The sequence below is a fragment of the Amphibalanus amphitrite genome, unplaced genomic scaffold (genome assembly GCF_019059575.1).
Source record: "Amphibalanus amphitrite isolate SeventyFive unplaced genomic scaffold, NRLGWU_Aamphi_draft 000139F_arrow, whole genome shotgun sequence".
Lineage (NCBI taxonomy): Eukaryota > Metazoa > Arthropoda > Thecostraca > Balanomorpha > Balanidae > Amphibalanus > Amphibalanus amphitrite.
This window is the reverse complement of record NW_024881634.1, coordinates 379787-395230: the sequence shown is the minus strand read 5'-3', so window position 1 is coordinate 395230 and position 15444 is coordinate 379787. Positions and strand designations below refer to the sequence as shown.

Genomic DNA, 15444 nt, shown 5'->3' with positions numbered 1-15444 from the left:
AGCGAGTCTTTTCAATATAACGGAAAAATCTCAGTATGAGCGGCCCGGCCCGGCCCGGCCTGTAACGCTTTCGAGAGGCTTATATCTCAGCAACCGCTGGACCGATTGGCCTGCGGTCTTTTTTGCTGGGTAGCCCCATCCCTTCTACCCCGTAATTGACTACTTTTGATACATCTCAGTGACCGTCGTGGCACGTGCCACGTGAAAAGTTAAGGGTGTTCAAGCTGCTTTGCAAAAGTAGTGATTTTGAGAGGCTCATATCTCAGCAGCCGCTTGGGCGATTGACTTGCGGTAATTTTTGTAGGGTAGCAGCATCCCTTCTACCAAAAATAGGATACTCTCGATGCATGTGGGTCACCCCCAGTGCACGTGCAAAATACAACAATAAGAGGTGTCAAATTTGTTCCCATTTTAATAACTCGGTAATTACTGGGGCGATTTCGCTGAAACTTGGCATACAGGTAGGCACCCACCAGGCAATGCATTCCCATGTGTTGCGGTTAAGGTGCTACTGCACGTGCGCACGTGCAGGGGGCGCTTCCAGATCTCGAGAACGGCTGGGCCAGGGGGATGTCGTCCCGGTTCTCCCCATGTATTATTCGCCAATCAGCTTAACACTACCAGTGACGTCACTGGTGGATCGCCAATGGGGGCCGGCCGGCCGGGCCCGTAGAAGGCCAAACGCAGACGTTTTCAGAAAAGCGTAAGCCGTATAGATACAGTCGTGGATGGAGTTTTGCTGTAATTCGGCTCTCCAAGAGTGCGTCAGGGTACCAGGACCCGGATAAAGGTCATAGTGAACCGGCATCTGATAAAACCCGCTCACGGCTTAGCAGCCGACTTCGACCCTTCGCCCTCGTAAAGCACAAAAGCTTGCCGGTCATCAATCCACCTGCATCTCCCCATCTGCTTACTGCCTATATCGACCAGTTACTGCAGCCGTTTTGGAGCGGCTCGCGGCCGATAACACGCCGGGCGTGCGCTAGCCACCGGTGCTAAGCACTAGCCATTGAGTGCGCGTGGCCAGGGGCGTCGACACCGGTCCGACTTTTCCGACTAGTCGGACCACTTTTTCGACTAGGCGGTGCCCTGCTGTGGCTCGCGGGGGCCCCTGCTGCAGACCGCGGGGGCCCTACTGCGGCTCGGGGGGCCCTGCTCATGTATGTATGTAAATGTACGTTGGGAAGCCGTTCGACACCTGGGGGCCCCCACCGGTGGGGGCCCCCCGAGAAAAAGTCGGACCAGTTTTCCTTACGCGTCGACGCCCCTGCGCGTGGCCGACTGCCGCCCCGATGGTGCTGGCCCCCGGCACCGACACCGGCGCGGCGCCGCTGACCCATGGGGGGGGGGGGGGGTTGCTAGAGCCGGAATTGGGATAGAAGCCGGTATGGGATTGGGATGGAAACTCAGCGAGACTAAGGGATTGTGTTGTGCCTTCGGTAGGCCCCCAAAATCATCGGTGAAGTGCCCTCAGGGCCGCCGGTTATGAAGCCTTTGGAGGCACTGGTGTGGGCACTCACAGGTAGGGAGCGGTGTGAGGCCCTCAGAGGCATTGGTGCGGGGCCCCGAGGTGCCGCTGCAGGCCCTCTGAGGTGCTAGTGTGTGGCCCTCAGAGGCGCCGGTGAGGGTCCTCACAGTTACCATTGTGGGCCCTCAGAGACACTGCAGTGTGGGGTTATCACAGTCGGGTGTGGAACCCTTAGAGCTGCTGGCTCGAACCCTTTATAAGCCGACAGGGGCTCTCAGAGACCGACAAGGGGCCCTCAAGAGGTCTGCGGTGTCTTCAGGAGCCCTGTGGAGACTGGAGTCCTCAGAGACCAGCAAGGTACTCTCAGACGCCGGTGGGGGCCCTCAGAGTCGTCGGTGTGGGGCCCTCAAAAGTCACCGGTGAGTGGCCACTGGCCGTCCGATGCGAAGGTTCCGTCTGGGGCCGTCAGAGGCTCCGTCGTTCAGCCCTCAGAGCCGCCGATAGATATATGGCCAAGAAGCACTGGTTTGGGCCTTTGGGACTTCATTCAGGGGTGCCGGTTGAACTCAGAGGTGGCAGTGTGGGGCCCTCAGCTGGGCACCGGTTTGGGGCTTTCACAGCCGCCGGTGAGGGCCCTCGCAGGCGCCGTTGTGGGGGCCTTCAACCATTGGTTTAGGGGGTCATCACAGGCGTGTGTGTGGAACCCTCAGAGCTGCTGGTCCCTGATAGGCCGGTAAGGGCCCTCAGAGGTCGCCAATGGGCCCTGAGAGGCCGGCAAGGGGCCCTCAAATGCCGACAAGGGACAATAAAAAGCCGTTGTGTGACTCTTATGGATAGAAGTGTGGCTATTCGGAGCACATATGGTGTTCTTTCGAGCCCTGTGGGGCCTTTCTGAGTCGAAAATGCCAGCGTGGACTAGAGGTGGCAAAACTGGAAAATTTTGGGACCCGGACCCGGACCCGGTCTGACTGGCACATTTCCGGAACCGGTCAGACCCGGTCTAAGTCTGCGTTGGAACCAGATGGACCCGTTCCCGAAATTCATTATGAAAATTGTGTACATTTGTAGGTATAGCAAGAAGAAAATAGTTTCTTTCCAATTGGGCATACTTGTGTTGAAAAGTAAAAAACTCATGCCATGGTCATTTCACTTCGCTTCACAATTTGTATTTTAGAACCAGAGTCAGGTCATATTTAAGATTATAAGAAGTAGACCAATGAATTTCATGCTAACCTAAGCCACTTTTACTACAGCTGCTAAAAATGATGTGAACTGGGGATCCATGGAGCAGTGCCTTCACCAGAGTCAGAACCTAACATCAACATGGAACAAGATAACCATACTGATACATACCTTTTCTAATATTATTGGTAAAAGATATTAGTTTTTAGAATTAAATTCATTAGTCCTTACAAATATTGTCAACTATCCAAGGCCCCAAACAAGAAAACATTCAAAATCAAAATAAATCAGAACTTTGGGAGGTCCGCCAGAAATGTCGACACGATAGCAATGCAAGGACAAAACAGGCGTTAAATCACTGCAAAATTTTGTTGGGGTTAAAGTACTGCAAAATCGTTATGACAATAAACTTTTATGTAGCGCAAGGTTGCGATCATGACTGCCAATTTATTAACGTAGAAAACAAACTACATTTTGTTGTTAGTACCTAGATAAAGAATAAATACTTAGGGTTCTGAGACTTACATGATTTCTTCCCGAACGTGTTCCAAAATTGTAACCTTTATGCAGTAGATTAGCGTGCGTAAGGCATAGCATATATGACGCTCAAATGCGCCATTTTCACATCAACACGGAATCATTGGCCTTGAAGAAGGGCATTGGTATTGACTCAGTTTTTTGCCAGTTGCTGCCGTATGATGGCGCTAGTAGAGCGCTATATGTATAATACGCTCTGCTAGCGCCACCATGCGGCGCCAGTTGGCTAAAAATCTGGTCAATACTACGGTTTCTGGAGAATGCCTTGGATTCATTTCTAGCTTTATGGATTTCTGCAAGGGCATGTTGGTTTTATGAGTTGTCTTCTGGCCGTGATAGAAATAATTTCAAAGCTGTTTGAGTTATGAAATGCATTTGAATACCAAACATGAACTCTGATTTCCGGTGGGCATAGTGACTTTGGTATGTCAATGTCTTTGAAAAGGCAGGTGAGAATGCCACTGGTCAGCCTTGCTTCAATTGGATTTGTGTCCATTTATAAATGGATTTCAGTCATACCTACTTACCTACATATGTTATTGGTATTTGATTTCTACAGCTCAAAATATTGCTAGGTGTAATTGTACAGCAAACTGAATGGAAGTGATCTGTGTCGTGCGTATCTTAAATGAACCGTACATGTGTTTGATGCTGCCCCTAGATGGCAGCACAAGGGAGCTAGCTGTTGTTGGCTGGAGAGCGCCATGTTGTTGTTATTGTTTTGTTGTGTACTGAGCTGGTCGGAGTGACCGCTCCGTGTTTAGAAGATGAGCCTTGCCCTTATTCGTTCAACTTGAGTGCTCTGCTGGAACTCAATACAGATACTCAATACCATTACGTTACCTTACGTTACATGGTGTCAGAAGATGGCGACGAACTTTCGCCCCCCACCAGAAATAAACATGGCGTCGCCGACACTGGGTTCCGAATGGCGACAGTGGCGAAGAGAATGGAAATATTATGCAGTGGCATCCGAACTGATGACAAAACCGCCACTGGTACAGGTGGCTACGTTCTTTAACTGCGCAGGACGTGGGGCTCAGGAAGTTGCGTCGCATTTTCCCGACTGGGAAGAGACAAATGGCGACCTTGAAACGCTACTGGAGCGCTTCGATGCGTTTTGCATCCCACGGCAAAATATCGTCATGGAACGATTCAAGTTTTATAATCGAACCCAAGGGCCGGGCGAGCCCATCCTGCAATTCGTGGCAGCTTTGAGGACCATGGCTGCAACATGCGAGTTCCCGGATCGCGACAATATGCTACGGGACCGCGTTGTGATGGGTGTGAGGGACTCCCGCACACAGCAGGCCCTTCTGAAGAAGTCTGGCCTCTCGCTCACACAGGCGATTGACATCGCACTTGCCGAAGAAGCGGCCAGCCGTGACTCCAAGTTGATCAGCGCCGGAGACGAGCAGCGGCCGCCGACTGAGAGTGGAGTAGCTGCATCTATGGTGGCCCGACAGTGTCGCTTCTGCTGCCAATCTCACCAGATGGCTCGAAAGTATTGCCCAGCGTGGGGCAAAACGTGTGCAGTGTGCCAAGGCACGAACCACTTCGCCGGCAGCCAGCAGTGCCCGGGGCGCGCCGCTGAGCCGCGCCCGCGCCGCCCAGCCGGCGGCAGCGCTCAGCCGACGGCGCGCCGATCAGCTGACTGGCGGCCGGCTCCAGCCGCCGCGCAGGGACGGCGGCCGGCGAGTCGGCCGGCGGCGGCGGCGGTACAGCCGGAGGTATCACCGCCAGCCAACGTCAGCCCGGAGGCTGAGTTCGACATCATGACGACCGAAGGTTTTCCAAGTAAGGCCCACAAAACACTTTTCACTGCGGGTGGAGTGCCGGTGACATTTTTAATCGACTCCGGTGCTGAATGTGACGTCATTACACGTGCTGACTATGTGCGGCTGACGGGTGACGAGCAGGGTGAGCGGCTGAGGCCGTGCTCGACGGCACTCCGCATGTATGACGGGGGACTCGTGTACACGGATGGAAAAGTGAATCTTGAACTTAGTAACCCTGTGACGGGGCACAACTGTACGCTACAATGTAAAGTAGTCAAGGCGGCTATCGCGCCGATCCTTAGTCTAAAGACATCGCTCCGTCTAGGGCTGATCGACGTCAAAGACAGTGACCCGTTGGAGTATGTGTACCACTCACCTAACAGCCGGTCACGGGCACCGACCCCCGCCCCTCCGCCCACTGGCCGGTCACGAATTATCGACCAGTATCGGGATGTGTTTGATACAAGCAGGGTGGGTCTGATTTTGAAAGACTACGAGATTGTCACCGATCCCTCTGCGGTCCCCGTGGTCGACGCTCCTCGCAGGGTCCGTATTCACGTGAGGGACAAACTGAAACGGAAGTTGGACGAGCTCGAGGCTCTTGGCGTCGTGTCACCGATCGTTGAACCCACTGACTGGGTTTCCCACCCCGTGATCGTAGATAAGCCGTCAGGTGACATCCGACTCTGCATCGACCCCCGCCATCTAAACAAGGCGGTGCGCCGGGAGCACTATCCAACCCCGACTGTTGACGAGATAACCGCGCGTATGAGTGATGCTAAAGTGTATAGCGTGTTGGATGCCGCAAACGCCTTCTGGCAGATCGGATTGTCGGAGGCGTCAGCGCGTTTGTGTTGCTTCCACACACCCTTCGGCCGGTACGTGTGGAAGCGCCTGCCGTATGGTGTTACTTCGAGCCCTGAAATCTGGCAGCGAGTCATCAATGATCTAGTTAGTGGTCTACGCGGTGTAGAGGTTATCGCCGATGATGTAGTGGTTGTAGGCAGGGGGGCGTCCATGTCTGAGGCGGAGGATGATCACGATCGAAATCTCTGTGCGTTCCTCGATCGCGCTCGATCCAGGAACTTGGTGCTCAACCCGGACAAATTCCGCTACAAGGTCCCGGAGATCAAGTGGATGGGTCATGTCCTGACCTCCGAGGGAGGCATGCGGCCAGATCCGGCGAAAGTCACGGCTGTTCACGAGTACCCAGTCCCCACTGACGTGCCCAGTCTGAAACGGTTTCTAGGCATGGTCAGTTTTCTCTCCCGCTATATTCCGAACGTCTCCCACCTCCTGGCGCCGCTCCGCGCGCTGACACAGTCGCGCAACGAGTGGTCGTGGTCCCACGTGTGTCAAAGCGCATTTGACCGGGTCAAAACGCTGCTGACGAGCGCGCCAGTTCTGAAATTCTACGATCCGCGGTCACCGGCTACCGTCCAGTGCGATGCCTCGAGCTATGGCCTCGGCGCCGTCCTGCTTCAGGGGGGACAGCCTGTCACATATTGTTCCCGCTCACTCACGGCATGTGAAATCGCGTACTCCCAGCTGGAAAAAGAACTACTGGCGATCAGTTTTGCGTTGACGCGGCTCGATCAGTATGTGTATGGCCGGCACGTGACTGTGGAGACAGATCACAAACCGCTGGTGCCGATCATGGCAAAACCCCTGTGTGATGCCCCGCTGCGTCTTCAGCGGATGCTGCTTCAGCTCCAACGGTACGATTTTAAAATTGTGTATCGTCCCGGCTCACAGGTCCCTGTAGCCGATGCCCTGAGCCGAGCCCCAGTCAAAACGCCGCAAGCCGCGTTCGCTGTGGAGACCTCGTCACTTCGCCTCGTTGATGGCATTTCTGTGTCTCCGCAGCGGCTGGAGGCGATTCGGGCCGCCACTGAGGCGGACCCTGTTCTGACGACGGTCATCCGACAGCTGCAGCTGGGATGGCCGGATGACCGGCGCCGCCTGCCGGCCAGTCTAAGGGCCTTCCACCACCTCCGTGGGGAGTTGGCCTCGGAAGACGGCCTGCTATATAAGGGACGGTGTCTGGTGATACCCTCGTCTCAGCAGCGGGACATCATTACCAGACTTCACAGCACCCACATCGGGGTCGCCTCAATCCTCCGGCTGGCGCGACAGAATGTGTTCTGGGTCGGGATGACAGCCATGATTAAAGAGGCGGTCCTCCGGTGTCCGGTTTGCCTGGCATACCGGCCCTCGCAGCCACCAGAACCTCTGTCCCCGCACGAGATACCGAGTCGGCCTTGGGAAAAAGTGGCCATGGATTTGTTCGACCTTCGTGGAGAGACGTACCTGCTGATTGTGGACTATTTTACGAATTTTGTGGAGGTCGAGCCCCTCAGCCGCTTCACGGCCGCACATGTGATATCTGCCCTGACCTCTCAGTTTGCTCGGTACGGCCTACCAGAGACCCTTATCAGTGATAACGGACCCCCTTTCAGCAGTGACGAGTTTCGGTTATTCACTAAGGAGCTGGACATTCAGCACAAGACCAGTAGTCCGCGCTATCCCCAGTCGAACGGCAAAGCAGAAAATTCTGTTAAAACCGTGAAAAACCTTATGCGCAAGGCTATGGAAGATGGCAAAAATCCACTTTGGGCGCTACTCATGTGGCGCAACACCCCCAGTGAGGGGATGTCTGTCTCACCGGCACAAAAACTGTTCGGTCGCGCCTGTCGCACGTTCCTACCGGCCCTCCGGTCCACCCTCCTCCCGTGCCACCCCTCCGACGTGCCGGAGGCCCTCGCGCGTCAGAAGGCCCGTCAGGCTTCGTACTACGACAGAAAGGCTCGACCTCTGCCTCCCCTGATTCCCGGCCAGTCGATTCGGATGCGTCTTCCCGGTCAGATTACGTGGTCCCCTGGCATATGCCTTCGCGACGCAGGCCCCCGCTCCTACTGGGTCCGGGTCGACGGCGTTACGTATCGCCGCAACCGCCGTCAGCTACTGAGCACCAGTGACCCGCCTCCGCCGCCCCCGCTGGTGGTTGAGGAGCCGCCCGTTTCTCCGCCGGACCGGCCCGTCTCTGAGCCGCCTTCGTATATGCCCCGTGGGACCGATTCGCCGATGTCCTCACCGCCCTCTGCGCGGCGCAGCTCTCTGGGCTCCGACTCCCCGGCCCCAGTACCCCCGGCCCCGGCACTGGACCCCGGTGACTATCGCAGTTCCCTCCGCCGATCGGGGCGCGTCTCCCGGCCCCCGGCCTACTTGGCCGATTATGTGCCGCGATAGCCTCTGTCCGGTGAGATCGTGACTCGGCGCCCCTACATCTGACTTGTAGTATATGCGTGTGGTAACTTGTGTCCCCGTTTTGTCTAATACACCAGGTATTGGTGTTATTGGGCTCAATCGGTGTTATTGGTGTTATTGGATTGTTCTGATGAGAAGAGGAGATGCGTCGTGCGTATCTTAAATGCACCGTACATTGCGCGTGCCTCCGCTGAGTGCATCGTATGTTGCGCGCGTGCCGCGATATGGTGCAGTGTGATGTTGCTTCGAGTGTTGCCGCGATTGATTGTTCTGATGAGAAGAGGAGATGTGTCGTGCGTATCTTAAATGAACCGTACATGTGTTTGATGCTGCCCCTAGATGGCAGCACAAGGGAGCTAGCTGTTGTTGGCTGGAGAGCGCCATGTTGTTGTTATTGTTTTGTTGTGTACTGAGCTGGTCGGAGTGACCGCTCCGTGTTTAGAAGATGAGCCTTGCCCTTATTCGTTCAACTTGAGTGCTCTGCTGGAACTCAATACAGATACTCAATACCATTACGTTACCTTACGTTACATGATCCGTACAAACATTTGGTGAAATGTTTTCTGGATTGCTAGCACTTAGAACTTGTTTATTCTGTTGTAGGTGACAAGATAAGAAATTGAAGCAAGACTGACCAGTATGCTATAGAATAGGTAGCCCAATCTGCAGGAATATTAAAATTCAAAAGTGGAATTGGGACTTATGAACTGGAAACTGCATCAACTATGACTATGTTTGCCAAAGCATAAAAGATATTAATATTTACCATAAAGCACAGGGAAATGATAGGACCCGGTTGGACCCGGCCAAATATTTTGGGGGACCCGGTCTGGACCCATCCGGGTCCAGACCGGTTCCATAGACCGGGTCCCCGGGTCCACATTTTGCCACCTCTAGCGTGGACCCTCAGCCGCCAATGGCGTCGCAGGGCCCCTCGGGCCCGAGAGGCCCCCTGATCCGATGGGGGCACGTGCCCCCTGCCCCCCTCTGGGTGCAGTTAAAGAATGCAATCGGCGGTGCGGGACACAATAATTGCAATCGTTCCTTCTCCCGTCGCGAGGTCGCCCATCCGACCCATATCCCAAGATTGTCAACCCTGGGGCTCGGGTCGGCAATGTATCGGCAAGGAAATCAGGTTTAGGTGGGTAAAAAAGTTATTAAGAGTCATTAGTTGTCGTTACGTTCAGTAATAACAACGATAAAGTGCCAAATGTACCCGACATACGGCTTGGAGCCGGGCGCCGCGCGGTCTCCACCAGTGACGTCACGCTAATGCTTAGCGACCGGTCCATTGGAAATTGCGGGATGATTCTACCTCTCTTATACGGCCTTGGGCTGGGCCGATTGCGCTCAAATTTGGTACACGGTTGGGGACCAGTTAGTAGGGTGCCGTGCAAAAGTCAGTTTGGACCCCGTTTGCACGTGCGCACGTGCAGAATGCCGCTTCCAGATCTCAGGAACGGCTGGGCCGATTGCGTTCAAATTTGGTACACCGCCTAGCGACCGGTTAGAAGGGTGCTTTGCGCAAGCCCGTTGGAAGTACCCTCTCGCCCTTCCGCACGTGCAGCCTGCAGGGCTCACTATCTCGCTCGCTCGTTCTTCGCCCAAAAGGCGTTTTACTGGTATACTTTATAGGAGCCAACACGAGATTATGCGTCAGGATTAAAACAAATAGTGCAACTGACGCTCTATCGCTGATTTTCGATAAAATGCGTTTTTACGAGCGAGCGAGCGCAGCGAGCGAAGCGAAGTCTTTTCAATATAACGGAAAAATCTCAGTATGAGCGGCCCGGCCCGGCCCGGCCTGTAACGCTTTTGAGAGGCTTATATCTCAGCAACCGCTGGACCGATTGGCCTGCGGTCTTTTTTGCTGGGTAGCCCCATCCCTTCTACCCCGTAATTGACTACTTTTGATACATCTCAGTGACCGTCGTGGCACGTGCCACGTGAAAAGTCAAGGGTGTTCAAGCAGTTTTGCAAAAGTAGTGATTTTGAGAGGCCCATATCTCAGCAGCCGCTTGAGCGATTGTCTTGCGGTAATTTTTATAGGGTAGCTGCATCCCTTCTACCAAAGGTCGGTTACTCTTGATCTATGTGAGTGACCCCCACTGCATGTGCAAAATACAAAAAGAAGAGGTGCCAAATTTGTTCCCCCCATTTCAGTAACTCGGTAATTACTGGGGCGATTTCGCTGAAACTTGGCATACAGGTAGGCACCCACCAGGCAATGCATTCCCATGTGTTGCGGTTAGGGTGCTACTGCACGTGCGCACGTGCAGGGGGCGTTTCCAGATCTCGAGAACGGCTGGGCCGATTGCGCTCAAATTTGGTACACGGTTGGGGACCGGTTAGTAGGGTGCCGTGCAAAAGTCATTTTGGACCCCGTTTGCACGTGCGCACGTGCAGAATGCCGCTTCCAGATCTCAGGAACGGCTGGGCCGATTGCGTTCAAATTTGGCACACCGCTAGCGACAGGTTAGAAGGGTGCTCTGCACAAGCCCGTTGGAAGTACCCTCTCGCCCTTCCGCACGTGCAGGGCTCACTATCTCGCTCGCTCGTTCTTCGCCCAAAAGGCGTTTTACTGGTACTTAATGTTGATGTTATAGCGCATTCCCTAGAAGACCCGTGAACGGCAAAACATTTTATCTTTGACCTGATCTGTGACGTCATCGGTGACCCCGAGGTCAATGAAATTGGATTTCCTTCGACAAATTTGACAGCGCTTTCGAACACCGTTTGAATTTTGCGGATCCTTCCCGCAATTTCGGAGATACAAAGGGGGCAAAAATAGCCCCCCCCCCCCGGTCGCATTATAAACAGATCCCGCCGAGGCACGGGTTAATTAACCCTCGCCCGCACATGGGGGCGATGGTTGCCACCCCCCCCCCCCAGGTAGTCTTTCTGCTCTGCACTCAACATTTTTAGAGCTAGAAGGCTGATTTTTCGTATAGCTGCTCCTCTATACTTTCTTGATGTTCACTAAAAATTTCAAGTTTCTGTGATTTTTGGTTTTGGAGATATGACCTTGTTTTTCAGGTCATGTCATGACCCAAATGGCAAATTCTCAACATCTTGCGTTTGCCATGGGCTTGTGAGCTTTTGACACCTTGATTTCGGCCTTTTTTTGCCAGTCTTACCTCCCACCTATCATGGAACATGTTGTTCGACGATGTACAGGTTTCAAGGTCAGGGTCAAGGTCAACCTAGGTCATCTAAGATAATTGCGCTTTAGGCAAGCTGAATTTACTTTTTGTGAAGTTTTTTTGACTGCATATTTGGTAAGAGCTTCTCAGATCATGATTTCATGTAGGTAATATGGACACAAAAACAATCGGTGCACACATCAGTATACACACAGACACACACAGACATACAAACACATATAATTGACCTTGACCTAACTTGACCTGAAATGACCTCAGCAGCAAAAATCTGGTCGGGTAGTGTGACAAAGAGGTTCTAGCTGGCTTGGCACCAGAAAACAGCATCGTCATCGGTATATGATAAGCAGCACACTTGATATCCAACGGTGACCCAAAACAGCAACATTTTTTAGTTTGACCTGACCTGGAAGGTCAATGACTGACCTGAGAAGGTAAAACTGGGTATCATTGGATTTGTCTCTTCCCAAAGAATCTTTTTGGTCTTTACCGCTAAGCTCTATCTCCAACAGGAACGAAATGGCGCGGGGGGTGGCAACCCCCGCCCCCCCCCCCCCCCATGTGCGTTCTAGGATGGGAAAATGGCATGTGCGGGCGAGGGTTAATAAAATGTAATTATCACAGTAAATATGTATTCTCTTGAAGTAAGATTTCCATAATTATCTTGGGTCCTGATTTGTAATTTTAAATTTTTGTAAAAAAAAATGTGACTTGTGTATTCATTGACCTGCAGGCAGAAGGTTATGTCAGGTCATGGGGTCCACTCAGGCCGGCTATTCTTATCTAGGCACTGATTTTAATATCTCTACTGACTCCTCCGCCTGACGAGTTACGGGCCGAAGGGATGATAGAAATTAGCGGGAGACATCGTTCTGAGCGGCCCGCCAGCGACCATTGTGCGCCGACACGGCTGAGCCGTTAGGATGGACAGGCCGCCCAGCCTCGCTAATGGTCACCCCACTGCACGTGAACGTGCATGCCTGAGGGGCTACTCAATACTCAGGTCAATACTCAACGAAGGCAACCGCCCATCTTGGAACAGGGGGTTAGAGGTGTGGAGGAGGATTTATGTGGAATATAGAAGGATCGGGGGCGTGCTGTAAGTACAATTGTACTTATCTGCTCATTGTGCCGTTATAGTCTGTGCAGTATGCAGTATGCGCACTATCCTGGTTGTTAGTAGTGGTGTCAATCGGAACTTGAATCTTCGGAATTCCGATTTTGTCCAATGTGGGCCAATTCGGAATTCGGTTGGACAATGGCAGCAGGCTTTGGACAACTTTGGACAATCGCTTGCTACACCTCAACATTTTTAAAAAGTAGTCGTGTTTAACATTGATTGGCTATTAGAAAGCTCAGCTTTCGATATGATTAACACTTTTGAGCTTGTACCTAACGGTACATGAAAAGCAAATTAAATAAAGGCCGCCCCACACTGGAACTCGCATGCGGGTTGCGAGTTTTGGGTTTTCGGGTTTCTTCAAAATCAAATAATACAATCTAAGCTGAGTGACCCACACTACATCTAACGAGCTAGTCCGCATGTTTTTAGCTTGCGAGCGACCTTGCATCGAATTCCAAAAGTTGATTTTGAGTCAACTTTCGATTTTCCTCGCTGCGAGGTCTGCGAGCTCTGCGAGGCTTGCGGGTTTTTCGTTGGAGTCGAATTTTGGTTCGTTGCGCTGGTATTGCGACTATATTTATGTGATTATGTGATTATGTGATTATATATGTGATTTTCTGAAGGTGCACCGGCTTCATTGCATTCATAACATTACTATAAAGGAACGGTCTAATCACTCTATGAATTAGTATTATGCCCGCAAACTCAAAACCCGCAAACTCGCAACCCGCATGCGAGTTCCAGTGTGGGGCGGCCTTCAGTGTTGAGTGTAAACTATTGCGTAGGTGTCGGACATCTTTGGACGAATGGCTGGCTTGGACATTTTTGGACGGACAATCGACGTAAGCATTGGACATTGGACGGACTTTGGACATAGGTACGTTTTCTGAAATTGACACCACTAGTTGTTAGTATGAAGTTGAGCTCCTTGTGCTGCTATCTGGTGGACGAAACCGGTACAAGTGCTGCCATCTCACAGTGACTTTGATTTGTACGGTGCCAGCTACTAGTCATGTACCGTTGTTCATCGGCATTTAAGAAGTACCGATCCAACAACTGTCAGGCAAGTCAGAGTCTACGTTATCTCCGCATATGTAATGTCTTTTTGTCCGATTAACGTTAAAGTCGTTACCCTGTACCATTAGCGTCGCCACGGTGGACAAGCGGAGCAGCTTGCCCCCTCCCCCCCCCCCCCCCCAACCTCCGACCGGACACCTCCTGGGATCAATACCTACAGATCCGATGAGATTTTGGGGTCGGAAAAATGGGGGGTAATTGATATTGCTCTGAGAATTGCTCTGAGGTCGGACTCGGTCGCAGCCTGCGGTTCTACCGAAAGAGGGAGTCAGAGTCGCCAAAATCGCCAAGACTTCGAATCCAGACTCGCAAATTTCAATGCTTTGGTTCAATCCATGTTCCTATTTGTTTTTGTTTTGTTTTTGTTTTTTGTTACATTTTGCAGCTGATTTTCACTAGTTGTGTAAGTGCTGACGCAAAATTTTTGTTCAAAGCGTGACGCGAAATCTTCGGGGTCATGGTTCGGGGTCTTTCCTAACTCTGGTCAAATGTCTGCGGCAGGTTCAAGTCCCGTCCAAGTGCCGCAGGGCTCATGAGCTTCTCACACAGGAACTCCAATGAGCTCTAAAAGGGGATCCCACGCAAGTTCCAGAGGGCCCAAAAACCGGCCTCTGACCTCTAAGACCTTTAAAAGACATCAGATGCCAATGTGACCTCTAAAAGGTCACATGGATCTCGGAGGATGCCTTTGAAAATTTCTGAGAGCCTTACCTGACCTTTGATAGCTGAGGCGAGCTATTGAGGCGACAGATCTTGCTGACCCCAAGCCGGCATCTGAGGAGTCAGGACTCACGTGTGCCCCTGAGGGTCTCAACTCACGTTTTTTATGTCTCCGCGTGGGGTCCTTAGGATTCGAAACAGACCCTAAGGGTTCACACTGTTATCTGAGGGCTCACCCTGGTCTCCTGGTTTCTTATAGGTATCTTGGTCTCCTGGCCCCCGCCGCTAACACTAGCTTGAGGGTCCCACCTTACGCTCGGAAAGCCTAAGCCCCACATAAATGTTTGGGGTGACCCACGCTGATCTCCGGGATCTCAAGCAGGCTTCTGAGAGCTTACGCTGACACTGAGTGGCCCACAATGCAGTCTGAGGTTCCAAAGCCTGAGTCTGAGGTTCATAAGCGAATAGCGATCCATTGCCGCCATGCCGTGTGAAATTTGTGGTTCCGTATTTGTTTGCCTTTTGCAGCGCTTCCTTACACACGAAAACGGGAAAGTGTGAACAAAGTGTTCCTTCTCACTGGAGCAAAGATGAACAACTTCCGATTCACACTTAACCCGCGCGGGGCTGGGGTCTCCAGCCGAACGCGCGGGGCTGGGGGGGGGGGTAAATTTTACCCCCCCCCCCTGTTATCTCCCGAACTAATGGTCCGATTTGGAAAATTCAAACGCCAATCGAAAGATTTCATCACGAACAACTAAAAACATGTACTTAATTTAAAGTATGAGGTCAAGGTCAAGGTCAGGTCAAGGGTACAAATTGCAAGTCTCTACAGTATCGGCCTTGCACCGTAGTTGCCGAAGAATGGAGTCATGGACTGAGACTGATTGCCCAAAACGTGTTCTTAGGCTACCAAGACAATATTCGTTGCATACAATGTCATTCAGAGGTCAAGGTCAAGGTCAGGTCAGGTCAGGTCAGGTCACCAAAAACAAAATATAGAAAAGGGCATGTGCGACACATGTTTTATGAGTCATTTTACTCATAGAATTCAATAGGCACACTCAATAAGTGATATGGACCACCTCTGGATGAATTTCAGGTCGAGGTCAGGTCAAGGTCAGGTCAAGTGAGGTCAAATTTTGAAGTTGGCTGTTAAGGCATAACAAGGTGTCTATCTGATGCAGTTTT

The 15444-nt window shown here is 52.2% G+C and overlaps 2 protein-coding genes across 2 annotated transcripts in view; one reads left to right on the top strand and one right to left on the bottom strand.

Moving 5' to 3' along the window:
* LOC122382417 (suppressor of lurcher protein 1-like) overlaps window positions 1–15444 on the bottom strand; it is a 63480-nt gene that overhangs the window by 25560 nt on the left and 22476 nt on the right. The gene's annotated exons all lie outside the window — the stretch shown is intronic.
* Window positions 3795–8742, top strand: LOC122382420. The gene is made up of 2 exons (XM_043367701.1): window positions 3795–4984; window positions 6832–8742. The coding sequence occupies exons 1-2, from the start codon at window positions 4054–4056 to the stop codon at window positions 6858–6860; spliced, it is 960 nt and encodes a 319-aa protein (XP_043223636.1). The 5' UTR covers window positions 3795–4053; the 3' UTR covers window positions 6861–8742.

What these genes read in the sequence shown, in the direction of transcription:
- LOC122382420 (XM_043367701.1), top strand. Translation starts at nt 4,054, where the DNA reads ATGGCGACGAACTTTCGCCCCCCACCAGAAATAAACATGGCGTCGCCG. An exon ending in GACGACCGAAGGTTTTCCAA is followed by an intron (nt 4,985 to 6,831) that starts GTAAGGCCCACA and finishes GTGTCTCCGCAG; the next exon opens with CGGCTGGAGGCGATTCGGGC.